Below are 12649 nucleotides of genomic sequence, written 5' to 3' on the forward strand. Positions count from 1 at the left end.
CATATTTATAATTTTCACATACAAAATTAATATTTAAATATATAAATTAATTATCAAATACACAAAATAACATATATAAACAAAATTAATAATTAAATACATAAAATAAAATAATTAAATACACATATACAAAATTAATAATTAAATAGACAATATTAACCATCCAATACATTAATAAATAAAAAAATCAAAACTCACAAACCCTTTAAAAATTTTGCCCGCCACTACTGTTACTGTTCATCGCCGCCGCTCCTCATTGTCTCTTCTCCTGAGATCTACATTTGCTATTATTGGGTTGGGAAGAGAGATGGTGAGGAGAGAAAAAATAATTTTTACTCTCCAAAGTATAACGAATAATTTAAAACTCAACAAATATTTAATAAAAAGCAAAATAAATATAGAACACTATTAAAATGAATTTCCAACAATTGACTATATTTTTTATTTTTAACTTGACAAGTGATTTTAACAATTGATTCTCAATATGTCGAATAATTTAAAGCTCAACAAATATTTAGCAAAGAACAAGATAAATATAGAACACTATTAAAATAAATTTCCAACAATTGACTCCATATTTTTTATTTTTAACTTGACAAGTGATTTCAACAATTGATTCTCTATATTTTGACTGAATGGTCATAAATCAAATTTTCTGGTACGGGTAAGACTCGGAAAAATAAATCTTCCGAAACAGTCACTAAAAATATACGAGAATCTAAAACAAGTTCAAGGTAATAGCATATTTAACTAATTTTATCATTGTGAACATCTGAAATTCTAAATTGAAAAGCATATCCTCGAAATTTTGTAAACGTTCTTTAGAAATCAAAATTGAAGGCACCGCATAGTGGAAGCCATCCAATCCAAGATTCCTATTATGCTGTCCGAAACACTATAATAGAAACCAAACAATAATTTCTCCCGGTAGAAGCCACTGCACATGCTCTAATCAACCTCCTCAATCTTGGGTCCAGCACCGCTTCCACCAGCTGGAGGAGCATCGTCATCATCCATGGCACCACCAGCATCAGCACCAGCGCCTTGATACATCTTTGCAATGATGGGGTTGCAGATGCTCTCAAGTTCCTTCATCTTATCCTCAAACTCATCAGCTTCGGCAAGTTGGTTGTTATCGAGCCACGAAATGGCCTGATCAATGGCATCCTCGATCTTCTTCTTGTCAGCAGGGTTGAGCTTAGCACTGATCTTGTCATCCTTTATTGTGTTCCTCATGTTATAAGCATAGTTCTCCAGTGCATTCTTTGCCTCCACTTTCTTCTTATGTTCCTCGTCTTCTGACTTATACTTCTCTGCTTCCTGAACCATCTTCTCAATTTCCTCCTTGGAGAGCCTACCCTTATCATTAGTGATAGTGATCTTGTTCTTCTGCCCTGTCGTTTTGTCTTCAGCAGAGACATTCAAGATGCCGTTGGCATCGATATCAAAGCACACAGTAATCTGGGGGACACCCCTAGGGGCCGGAGGAATACCAGAGAGCTCAAACTTACCCAACAGGTTATTGTCTCTGGTTCTTGTTCTCTCACCCTCGTATACCTGGATCAAAACCCCAGGTTGGTTGTCAGAGTAGGTTGAGAAGACTTGTTCTTTCTTGGTAGGAATTGTGGTGTTTCTTGGTATTAGAACGGTCATGACTCCTCCAGCAGTTTCAAGCCCAAGGGATAGAGGGGTGACATCCAACAACAACAAATCCTGGACCTTCTCATTGCCTTCACCGCTCAAAATAGCCGCTTGCACAGCAGCACCATAAGCAACAGCCTCATCAGGGTTTATGCTTTTACAAAGCTCCTTCCCATTAAAGAAGTCCTGCAACAGCTGTTGTACCTTGGGAATTCTGGTAGATCCACCAACAAGAACTACATCATGGACAGTACTTTTGTCCATCTTAGCATCCCTCAGACATTTCTCCACGGGCTCCATGCACTTTCTAAAGAGATCCATATTCAGCTCCTCAAATCTGGCACGGGTTATGGTGGAGTAGAAGTCAATACCCTCAAATAACGAGTCAATCTCAATGGTGGTCTGAGCGGTGGAGGAGAGAGTTCTCTTTGCCCTCTCACAGGCAGTCCTCAGCCTCCTAAGTGCCCTGGGGTTACCACTGATATCCTTCTTGTTCTTCCTCTTGAACTCCTGGACAAAATGATTCACCATTCTATTATCAAAATCCTCTCCACCAAGATGGGTATCACCGGCTGTGGCTTTCACCTCAAAAATACCCTCTTCAATGGTGAGCAGAGAAACATCAAAAGTACCCCCACCAAGATCGAAGATGAGCACATTCTTCTCCCCAACACTGGTAGCTTTCTTATCTAGACCATAGGCGATTGCCGCGGCAGTTGGTTCATTGATAATGCGCATGACATTTAATCCAGAGATTACACCAGCATCCTTCGTTGCCTGTCTTTGGGAGTCATTAAAGTAGGCAGGGACTGTAACAACTGCATTTTTTATTGTAGAACCAAGATAAGCCTCTGCAATTTCTTTCATCTTGTTCAGGACCATCGAAGAGATTTCTTCAGCAGAAAACTGCTTCTCTTCACCTTTGTAGTTAACAATAATCATTGGCTTGTCACCGGGACCAGAAACAACCTTGAAAGGCCATAATTTGATGTCGCTCTGGACAGAGGAATCACTATATCTCCTGCCAATTAGACGTTTTGCATCTGGCAATATGGAAAACATACACGTAAGTGAAATTAGAACAACTATAAAATCAACAGCAGGCACCCAGGCCCAGCGCATTTTTAATGAGCCAATACTATCACAGCATGAAATCCAACATACAAGGGCAGAACCCTAAACATTAAAAACCATCAAATCTTCATTCTAGATCAATTACAAGAAGCAACACAAGTAATCCCTCACGGAATTCTCTCCCTCCATATAATCACAAATACATGCTCATTTCAAAGATGCTCTGTAAGATCAAATTTAACACTACCTCACCTTCCTAAGCAAATAGGAAACAGTCTCTCCCTCCATATAATCACAAATACATGCTCATTTCAAAGATGCTCTGTAAGATCAAATTTAACACTACCTCACCTTCCTAAGCAAATAGGAAACAGTCCCATAATTTCTCTAACATTCAAAAGTGCAAGAAAGAGCAAACCAACAGAACATAGAAAGGCATTAGAGTCATTCAACTGATGACTCAACTTTGGAGCCATCAGACCCATTATGCTACCAAACGGCCCAAACTGTAGTTTAGATACTTGAAATCAGTAGACAAAGCTGCCAATTTACAAGGAACTAAAAAATGTAAATTAACCACATGAAAACAAAGATCAGATGCATACACACGCAATTCTACGTCACGGGAAATATCAGATCTATACAAACTGCAGGATCACAAACATTAACAATATTTTAGACAGCGTGATCTTAATAAAATATTGTAAAATTTTTGTTAGCACAGATCGGGACTTCAAACTGTCAATTCAGACGATAAAAATGGTAACAGCTTACATGAATGATCTACAGTTAATGAAACTAAATCGCAATAACTATTGACGATCTGAACAAATCGCAGATCGTCAGCCTAGGCAAGGCCAGAGTAGACAGATCTCCAACGACCTCTGATCATGCAGATCGCAAGTGTGCATCTGAGTACAAATAAACTTGTGCTGAGATCAAAATTGAGATCTAGGGAGTCAAGAGCTTACCGAAGACGGTGTTGGTCGGGTTCATGGCGACCTGGTTCTTCGCGGCGTCCCCAATGAGACGCTCAGAGTCTGTGAAGGCGACATACGAAGGCGTCGTCCTGTTGCCCTGATCGTTGGCTATGATCTCGACGCGGTCGTGTTGCCAAACGCCGACGCAGGAGTAGGTGGTGCCGAGATCAATTCCGATAGCCGGACCTTCGCCCTTTCCGGCCATTGCCTGCTCTGGAATTCAAACGGCGCAGCAGAGAAGGAAAATATGGGAGTGAGAGAGAAGCGTATGAGAGCTTGGATCAGAGAACGCTGGTCGTTACAAGGAGAGAGTCAGAGACGAGGTGCGGACTTGTGAGAAAGGAAAGGAGTGGTTTAAATTGACCTAGGGCGCCGTGTAACCATGCTTGTAGATTTTTCCAGAATGTTCTTCTCAACCGCTGGATGCGATGTGGACGATGTGAATTCAACGGCTTAAGATTCTATCCCGGAACTGGACGTCACTGCCACGACGGATCATGGGCTCGATGATATAACGGACTGTGGCCCAGCGCAGTGTGCAGCCCAAACTAGGCATATAAAACTAATAAAGGTTTACAAAATTATAATTTAATTTTATGCTAATTGGGCTTGTATCGATATTCGACTGCAACTTATTTATATTAACAACATGGATATTTTAGCTCTTTGGCAAATAAATTTATTTTCTTATATTAAATAACATAAACTTGAATGGAAGCTTGCTTACGTGAATGAGATATGAAAATAAACACATTTTTAACTTTTCATGCAGCGAGCTTTCCAGTTCAGTCAAACTAGTAGATTTGTTAATTGTAAATCATTATTTTTGTATGAAAATAGCGTGTTAATAGTGGGCTTGCCTTTGCCCAAGCCTCAAGGGCCTCCAGCCCATCGTAGATCAGCCATCGGGCCATCCCTCGTGATCCAGCAGCATAGTGACCTGGAAGACTGATTTATTAATTCTGGATAGGAACTTTTGGTGCAGGAAGCCTGAAATGGTAGAATCTGCAGACCAAAAGCAGCGGAGAGCGTGGTGGCGGAGCACTTTGATCTCCTCCATCTTAGCCTCCCTGACTCAATTAGCCCTATTCACGGTTGTTCTCGTCTGCCCTGATTCTTCTATGCCCTCCCTCCTTCCGCTCTCAGGTCCCTGCTCTCTCTCGCTCTCTGTGCGCTTGTATATGGGGTATGGTTCTAACGGCGTTTTGTTATCTTTTCGCAGCTGTAGCGCTTCTGGTTGTGATCGCGTCTGGGAGATGCTGCAAGAGGCGGCTTCGAGTCCGAGCATCAGCGCCGGCGTTTGTTTTCTTCAGTATCATCTTCATCTGGGGCGTTTACATTGGAGTCGTTCGACAAGGTCGGCTCTTCTTTTCTCATTTATCTCTTTCTTGTCTCTGTTCTGAATTCAATTCTATGTTCCACTATCTTGATTCTGTAGTGCCACTTCCACACTTCCTATTTTGACTTCCGTATAAATAATTAGTGTTCTAGTGGTGGTTTGGTGTCCCTTTGGGTAGTTGTATTGATGCAAATTTGTCATAAATAGAGTTTTGTATGCTTTTCTCTGTTCCAGGACTAAATTGTTTTTTGGCAATCAGATTATAAACCAATAGAAGGATTAACTTCAGGTTGACGTGGGGATATAGTTCTTTTTGTTCTTGATTGTGGACATGTTCTATTTTTGCCTGAGAATGTACCGTAATCTGTAGCTTCACCCGGGTGTTTTTTTGTTGGTGTTTTTCTTGTTAAAAGATTATTCTTTTAGCTTGCTTAGATTATTTTAGTATATCAAATCACTAGTACTGGTACCAATCATGATAGACCAGTTCTTAAAGTTACTTTGTTGCGGAAAATCAACTACAAAACAAACGGGTTAGTGCAATCAAACCGAATCAGATTTAACGAAAACTAAGAACACGAAGAACAGAAAGAAAAAACTCCTTGTTTCGGCAACAATGGCAGTCACGAAGACTGTTCCAAGGCTCAAATTTGAAAGAATCATCCACCACTTTGGTAATGCCAACGAATAGGAACCACAAGCCACAACGAAGCCCCAAACCATAAGCCCAGAAAACCCCAACAACTCTCGGTCGAACTCAACGAAACCCTCTCTCACCCAAACGATCAAAGCCACACACAATAGATTACCACAGAAGGTAGATCAGTCACAAAGACGGAGGGTAGAAAGCACAAAGCCAAGAGAGAAAGTTTACCCGAAAAGGAGACCTCAGTCTCGGATATGTAGAGGTTTCAAGTGACATCAATGGACCGCCTTTCGCACACAAGGAAATGTGGCCGCTCACATGGAAGGATGGATCAACCATAGAAAGCAAGAAGACCCCCATCACGATTAGTTGGATATGGAAGGAGAGAGATCGCAATCGGCCAAGGAGGGAAGACTAGAGAGAGAGGCTAGGGTTTGTCCGAGAAAAGGGAAAACACCAAGAGAATGGGCCACACAAAGGGCCTTTTATATGCGGGCTTATGGGCTAAGGGACAAGAGGGCTTTTGGGCTCAGAACAGTGAGCTTCTCCCACTTGAACAAATGGGTGAGCGTGAGGCCCATTTCACCTCCAAAGTGGGAATAGGTCTTGTGGCCCAACTTCTAAAATAGGCTGTCTAAAAGTGGTGACGGACTTGGATTCTTCAATCTTAGGCCGAAGCCTATTAAGATAAATCCCCCCACCCGAAAAATCATCACAGCCTTGGGCCCCATTAGGAAACACAAAACCAACATACTTGAAGCAAATTTTGTAGTTAATCTGACCATCTATCTCAAAATCTTAAGAAGAACTCTTAACTTCTCATGCCATTCCCTCGACCACCATTTTTATTATTTAGAAGATATTTTTAGTGAAGCAATATATGTCATCTCTTCTAAACCATAGATGTTTGAACAAATTTTTTTTATGATCTTTCCAATCCGGTCATGTATTGGTTCAACTTTCCATATGCAGAGTTTTTCACATCTTGGATCTTTGTATACATTTTGACTATCAGCAATCTCATCATTCTCGTTTCAATGGCACAAAGTTACCAATATTCTGTTTTTCTGTTTTAGATTCAGAAACTATATTCTTTCATTGGTATGATATTTGTTTGGCCTTGGTGGTGTCCTTTTAAAATTTCTTTCTCTGCAGTCATTTCGCTTTTGATGGACATTGCGGTCAACTCAGAGCTCCTTATGCTATTTATTGGTCTATGCTGGTAAGATATATATTTTCTGCTATTTAAATGCATTGAATTGATCTCATCATATGAAAGCTAGATGGATTTAATGTTTTGAAGATGATTTTCCATAATTTGTGTATTATCATAACTACCTTATTTTTGGTGGCCAGTATAATGTCAGTGGACCCCGGTCATATTAAAAATGATTCTTCCCACCTCAACGAGCTTCTTGAAAGTCAGGCTTTGGCATCTGAAGGTCCTTCAGAGGTCGTAAATTTTGATAAGCCCCTCCAATTATGTAAAACATCATGCATAATAAATTTACTTGTTGCAGGAATCGGTACCTTCAAGTTGGGACATGCCCTATGAGCTTGCTGCTCAAGAAGTAAGCTGATTTTGATGATTTAGTTTTCTTTAGGTTCTCAAAAGCCATTTGTGATCTATGTGAATAGTTTGCAAAATAAACTTTGGTAGCCTTATAGTTTCATATTTTGGGTCTCAAGATATATTTTGACATGAATATGCATACTTTTGTAGTAAGATATGAATGTAGTACTTATGAGTGATGAATTTCCATTGTCTTTGTCTAGAACAGTCCTGGTTGATTGCATTGAGTTTAGTCTATATTGGAAAGGTGTGTTATAGTTGGTGGCTCTGTGTATCAAACAATGCCATACATGTTGCATGTTACTGTTTGTAAAAAAGCATCAGCTTTCTATTCACATTAGTTTTCCATTTTATTTTTAGCCATAAAAACTTATCTTACTAGCACCATTTACTTCTTTTTCGCTGAAACTGAACATGTTTAATCTTCTGTATTTATGAAATGGCAGATTTCTGTTCCACTCCAGAGAATAAGATACTGTAGGCAATGCAAGGCATATGTAAAGGGCTTCGATCACCATTGTCCTGCTTTTGGGAACTGTATAGGTATTAATAACATCTGGGTTCTAGTTCTTTTCCTTCTTAACTGCTTGGGACTTATCCAGATGCAAGATTTGGTAGTCTTTTTCTTGCTTTTAAAGTCGATTGCATGCTGAAGTCATTCTTCTTATGTAGGTCAGAAAAACCATGTCCTCTTCATAACCCTCCTCTTTGGGTTTGTTGTTACAGAGGCTTCTTATATAGCATGCTCATCTCAGTGTAAGATTAAACACCTCAACTTCTCCATGCATGAGACTGCTTATTGCATTTAGCTTTTATGATATCATGTTCTAGTATAAAGCTTATGATGCCTTAATACAGTTGGCCTCAAAGATTTTTCATTAATGAAGAAGTTGTTGTACTAAATTTTTCAAGATAATTACCCTTTTTTGTTAATCATCCCAGATTGTGTGGTTAATTACCTGTAGGTTTTTGAACTAGGTGGCTATAAAAATATTGCTTGCTAGACCAGCGTACCATTTGGGTTGTCTATGCATCTTTATCTTATTTTTTTCATTTTTCTTCCTTTGTTTTGTACTTCCCTTAGTAAGAAAACACCCTGAAAATTTGAATTTAAAACTTTGGGAATACACGCCCCCTTAATTTGAATTGTTATCATGGATTTCTGTCTTTCTTCTTCTTCTTCTTCTTCTTCTTCTTCTTTTTTTTGTGGCTATTGTTGTTATGATTTCAGTTACTACAAAGACTCAGACCCTGGATAAAACTGGGGAGCAGGTAAATCACCATCCTTGTATCTTCACATTTTTGCTGATATCATACTAAATTACCCCAGTATGTATGATAAACTCCTTGTACGCCTTATCATCCTTTCTGTTCAATTTATTTTTTTGTACAGGCTAGTCTGTCTAGAAATTTAGCTGTCAGCACTATGCTGTTCTCTCTTCTCCAAATGCTGTGGCAGGTATGCAATGTTTCTGCTCAAATGCAAAATGCAGAGTTAAATTCCTTGCCAATCTAACAGGATGCCATTGCCCTCATTCCTATAGGTTGTGTTCCTGGCATGGCATATTTATTGCATCTGTTTCAACATCAGAACTGATGAATGGGTCGGTGCTCAAATCCATTCCTGCTTTTGAATTTCTTGGGATGTAAATATTTCATTTCGATTCCTTTTTCATTTTGGAATGCTTATAAACTCCTTGACATGTAACATGTATATGGTAGAAGCAAAAGATGCTTACTTTACTGGGTGCTTATTTTACTTTAACTTTTCTTTGGGGTGACCTGATTTGGGTTGAAGTTTTTTCTTGCATCATGCAGATAGGATGAGAAAAGAAGTGATTGCAGAATACTGACATTATTTTTCTGCAGATACACTGGAATAGGTACCCAGAGTTTCATCTGAATGTCCAGCCTGAACCAGGTATTTTCAGTTCACAGTTATAGCGGGTTTCTGTGCTCAAATTACCGGTCTGTTAAATCACCCTGTTTGTTCAGGGCAAACCTCAAGTGCTACAGAAACACGGTTTATAAATCCATATGACAAGGGGATTTTCCTCAATGTGAAGGAATTTCTGACAGCAAAAGGGTAATCAAAGCACTCCTAATTCGCCACACATTTTACTGTAAACGATTGACAAGTTCGTGTGGTTGTGTATTGCTTGATGGTTAAATCAAGTTGATTGGATTAGAGCAGTGACCATGCCATCCCCGGTAACCTGGTATCAATGGAAAGACACAATGAGACTCCCAGTTGTATTCATCAGTTTTGAGTTGAGGATTTTCACTTCAAGCAGATGCAGTTCAAAGCTCATCCCTCTGAATTTAATATACATCCACGGCCATGTCCACTGTGCATAACACATTGGAAACATTATGTAATCTGTTTCGGTGTATTTAATACCCTAGCATCTGGACTCACTGTTTTATCTTGGATCTCTTGCCAATTTTGTACATTTAAGCAGGGTTTTTGTTTAGAGACCATAGATTAATTTATTTAAATGCTAGAAGGATTAATCCAGGAAGCTAAATGTACAACAGAATGCAATATATTAGAAGGGACATGCTTGCCGGAGCATATAGGAGTGTTGTATATATATATTTTCAATCAAAACTAAAAGGGTCGGTGGATTACTTTCATGTGATTAAGGGGTTGTTTTTTTAGCTTCATATACGTCACGTGAGAATTTTCTTTTTAACCTATTTTTATCTTCGCATAAAAAAAGAAATGCATTACGTTATTTATCGAACGAGTCAACTGAAAGAGTCACCAGGAAGACTGTAGAATAAATAACAGCAATAGAAAAATTAATGTTAAAATTGCAAATTGAGTATCATCAAGTGAGGACAAAAAAGTTAAACAGAACAAACCAAGACCAGAAAAATGAAACGCATTTACGACTGAAAATATAGTAATAAAATGGGCACGGCGAGTCACATATGGCCAAATACTTTGAATGCATAAGAAAGGGATAGGACCACTCTTGCTTCATCGCAGGAACACATCTGTGAGAACTGTGGTGGAGTCTAAAGAGGCTTTCAACAGCTTCAATCCCTAAACCACATAAATAAATAATAAAAACAGAAAATAAGATATTTTGATTATTTGTCATAAAAAATCAGAACGTATGATGGATTAAGAATTGATCATAACTAAAATGTGTTCTTTCAATACTCCCACGTGAAAAGGATATATATGTAATTCTGGAAAATATATATATTTTTTTATAGCATTTCATACACAAAATTGTGCTTCTATATACCAATATCAAAATTTTAATTTGAATAAAAAATTTCTGTAGCCTGTCTACATGCATTTGACTATTTTTTCTTAAAATTATATTTAGAGTATTAATTATAAAAAAATTCTTTTGCATGTTTTCTTAAATAAAAAAGTTGACCATATAGGAGAAAAACGAGGAAGACTCGGAGAGGATAAAACCAGACCTCGTCCATGCCAACCTCAACGATCTTCTCCTGGAGGAAGCCGATGTCTTTGACCTTAAGCGCTTTGAGAAGAGCAACACTGGACACAGTGGACAGGGGCTCCACCGTCAGATCATCCGCCACCGTGTAAACCACCTCGGTTTTGACGTACCCTTTCAGTGCCTCATTTTTGGAGTTACTGCTGCTACTTCCCTGAAAAGAGAAAGGCAGCGCCTCCTTCAATAGCGGCGACGGCACGGTGTTTGAAGTCGCTGTAGCCGGGTGCAAGAGAGAGTCCTTCCTCTGGTTTGGCTGTAAATGCTCGTCGGCAAGGTTCTGTACGCTCTCGTAGATTTTGATTGTAGACCCAGAAACAGCCTGGCCGCGGAGGGCGGCCAGAATGCCGCCGAGCGGTAGCTGCAAGAGGCCAAACAGGAAGTCGACGAAGTCCTTTCCAGCCTCCGCGAACACCACCTTATCTGTGGTGGTGTCTACTAGAAGCTTCAAGCTTACGGTTTTGGCCATAGGCAGGTTAGATTATGGGGGTTGCAGAGAGGGGAAATTACAAATTAGGAGATGGGAATGGAAGGGAAGAAACGGTTGGGACGATGAAGATTTATTTTCTTCTCTCTCATTCTTCATTTAAAGGAGATTTTTTGCCGCGGCTGCCGCCGTCTATTCAGGTTAAAGGAGCATCAAGTATGTCCTTATTTTCTTTTGCAATCTTTTTTTTTTTTGCCGGGCTTGAACTAGAAGATACATTGATTTAGAAGATATGATAATGATGGGTGATGATGGAGGTGGTCATTGGACTTTGACGAAGATTTAAATTTTTTTGATTTATTTTAGTTTATATTTTGTATTTGCAAATTTAATAATGTATGTTATTTTTATTTATATTAGTTTATAATTTATGAGAATTTAATAATATGAACTTATATTTGAAATTTTCATTATGAATGGATCAATGATGATAAATGAAGTTATTTTAAAATGAGTACATATATTTTATTTATAATAAAAAATAAAATTATAATAATTATATTGTTAAATAATAATATTATTTTTTTTTTTATAAAATTATGTTATAAAAGACTTCCTCCTAGTAGTGGTAGGATGGAATCCTTAAAATCCAACGGAAGAAAATCTTTATAAATCTTAGATGATTTAAAGATGAAACTCTAATTTTTATTTTCAAAATATGTTGAAAAAATTCTTTAAAATTTCCTGAGAAACTCTACCAATACCAGCTCTCTCCTAAGCTTCTAACATAAATTAGTTTTTATCTCTAACAATTCGTCAAAACCCTCGCCAAGCAGGGTCGGCCTATGCCTAGGGCCCCCCAGAAGAAGCTTTAGGAGGCTGACCACCCAAGAGCCAGGACGCTCAACGGCCTTGCTCTCCGACTCTGTCAGTTCGTCTCCGCCTTCATCTCTCTCTGCGTCATGCTAACCACCTCCGATTTCCTCCCACTGTCTCTATTTTTGGTAATAGATTATTTCATGCGATGATATTGCCTCGTCTAGGTTTATGTGTAGATTATGTTTTGTGTTAGCGTGTTTATGTCTCCTCTTTTTAAGGGTATTTGTTAATTAAGATAAGAGGACAAAAATATCAGATATGGGAAATATTCTAGATATTTGGTATTTCTAACGTATTTGTTAAATTTATCTGATTATTTCTCAAAAAACCCTCACGTGACCTTTTATCTACCCCTTTCAAGATAAATTTATTCGATCTTTCCCTATCTAACTCTTTCAAGATAAAACTCAATTATTTATATGCCCTTTATAGAATAGTTAATGCTATTTAATGCATTTTAAATATTTAAATTTATTAAAAAAATTATTTATTTAAGTGCTATAATTAATATTATTTAATATATTTTTAAATTGTTATATGTTTTGATAATTTTTAAAATTTAAATGACATTATTCATTTCATTGATTTTTAAAATTTAAATTTTTCTCTCT

At 38.1% G+C, this 12649-nt stretch overlaps 3 protein-coding genes across 4 annotated transcripts; 1 reads left to right on the forward strand and 2 right to left on the reverse strand.

Annotated features, from left to right (window-relative positions):
* Positions 1-719: 719 nt before the first annotated feature.
* On the reverse strand, positions 720-4036 carry LOC127797155 (heat shock cognate 70 kDa protein 2-like). The gene is made up of 2 exons (XM_052329757.1): positions 3687-4036; positions 720-2684 (listed from the first exon to the last, which is right to left on the reverse strand). Exons 1-2 carry the CDS (start codon positions 3898-3900, stop codon positions 949-951), a joined length of 1950 nt encoding a protein of 649 aa, XP_052185717.1. The 5' UTR covers positions 3901-4036; the 3' UTR covers positions 720-948.
* A 628-nt stretch (positions 4037-4664) lies between these two features.
* Positions 4665-9775, forward strand: LOC127797259 (uncharacterized). Of its 2 annotated transcripts, none has more exons than XR_008022164.1 (12): positions 4665-4841; positions 4918-5052; positions 6836-6902; positions 7037-7133; positions 7201-7251; positions 7700-7796; positions 7926-8009; positions 8485-8525; positions 8647-8712; positions 8798-8899; positions 9123-9174; positions 9249-9338. XR_008022164.1 is itself a non-coding variant. In XM_052329987.1 (12 exons), exons 1-12 carry the CDS (start codon positions 4691-4693, stop codon positions 9341-9343), a joined length of 996 nt encoding a protein of 331 aa, XP_052185947.1. In that variant the 5' UTR covers positions 4666-4690; the 3' UTR covers positions 9344-9775. The 2 variants fall into 2 exon arrangements, 1 of the variants encoding a protein (XP_052185947.1); XM_052329987.1 differs by having other exon boundaries at positions 4666-4841; positions 8798-8857; positions 9249-9775.
* Positions 9776-10038: 263 nt separating this feature from the next.
* Positions 10039-11328, reverse strand: LOC127797261 (uncharacterized). Its single transcript, XM_052329997.1, has 2 exons — positions 10698-11328; positions 10039-10305 (listed from the first exon to the last, which is right to left on the reverse strand). The coding sequence occupies exons 1-2, from the start codon at positions 11199-11201 to the stop codon at positions 10240-10242; spliced, it is 570 nt and encodes a 189-aa protein (XP_052185957.1). The 5' UTR covers positions 11202-11328; the 3' UTR covers positions 10039-10239.
* Positions 11329-12649: the final 1321 nt, after the last annotated feature.

The sequence above is a fragment of the Diospyros lotus genome, chromosome 3 (assembly GCF_014633365.1).
Source record: "Diospyros lotus cultivar Yz01 chromosome 3, ASM1463336v1, whole genome shotgun sequence".
NCBI classification, from domain to species: domain Eukaryota; kingdom Viridiplantae; phylum Streptophyta; class Magnoliopsida; order Ericales; family Ebenaceae; genus Diospyros; species Diospyros lotus.

What these genes read in the sequence shown, in the direction of transcription:
- LOC127797261 (XM_052329997.1), bottom strand. Translation starts at nt 11,201, where the DNA reads ATGGCCAAAACCGTAAGCTTGAAGCTTCTAGTAGACACCACCACAGAT. An exon ending in TTGAGGTTGGCATGGACGAG is followed by an intron (nt 10,306 to 10,697) that starts GTCTGGTTTTAT and finishes TATGTGGTTTAG; the next exon opens with GGATTGAAGCTGTTGAAAGC.
- LOC127797155 (XM_052329757.1), bottom strand. Translation starts at nt 3,900, where the DNA reads ATGGCCGGAAAGGGCGAAGGTCCGGCTATCGGAATTGATCTCGGCACC. An exon ending in CCCGACCAACACCGTCTTCG is followed by an intron (nt 2,685 to 3,686) that starts GTAAGCTCTTGA and finishes CCATATTGCCAG; the next exon opens with ATGCAAAACGTCTAATTGGC.
- LOC127797259 (XM_052329987.1), top strand. Translation starts at nt 4,691, where the DNA reads ATGGTAGAATCTGCAGACCAAAAGCAGCGGAGAGCGTGGTGGCGGAGC. An exon ending in CATTGGAGTCGTTCGACAAG is followed by an intron (nt 5,053 to 6,835) that starts GTCGGCTCTTCT and finishes CTTTCTCTGCAG; the next exon opens with TCATTTCGCTTTTGATGGAC. An exon ending in TATAGCATGCTCATCTCAGT is followed by an intron (nt 8,010 to 8,484) that starts GTAAGATTAAAC and finishes TTATGATTTCAG; the next exon opens with TTACTACAAAGACTCAGACC.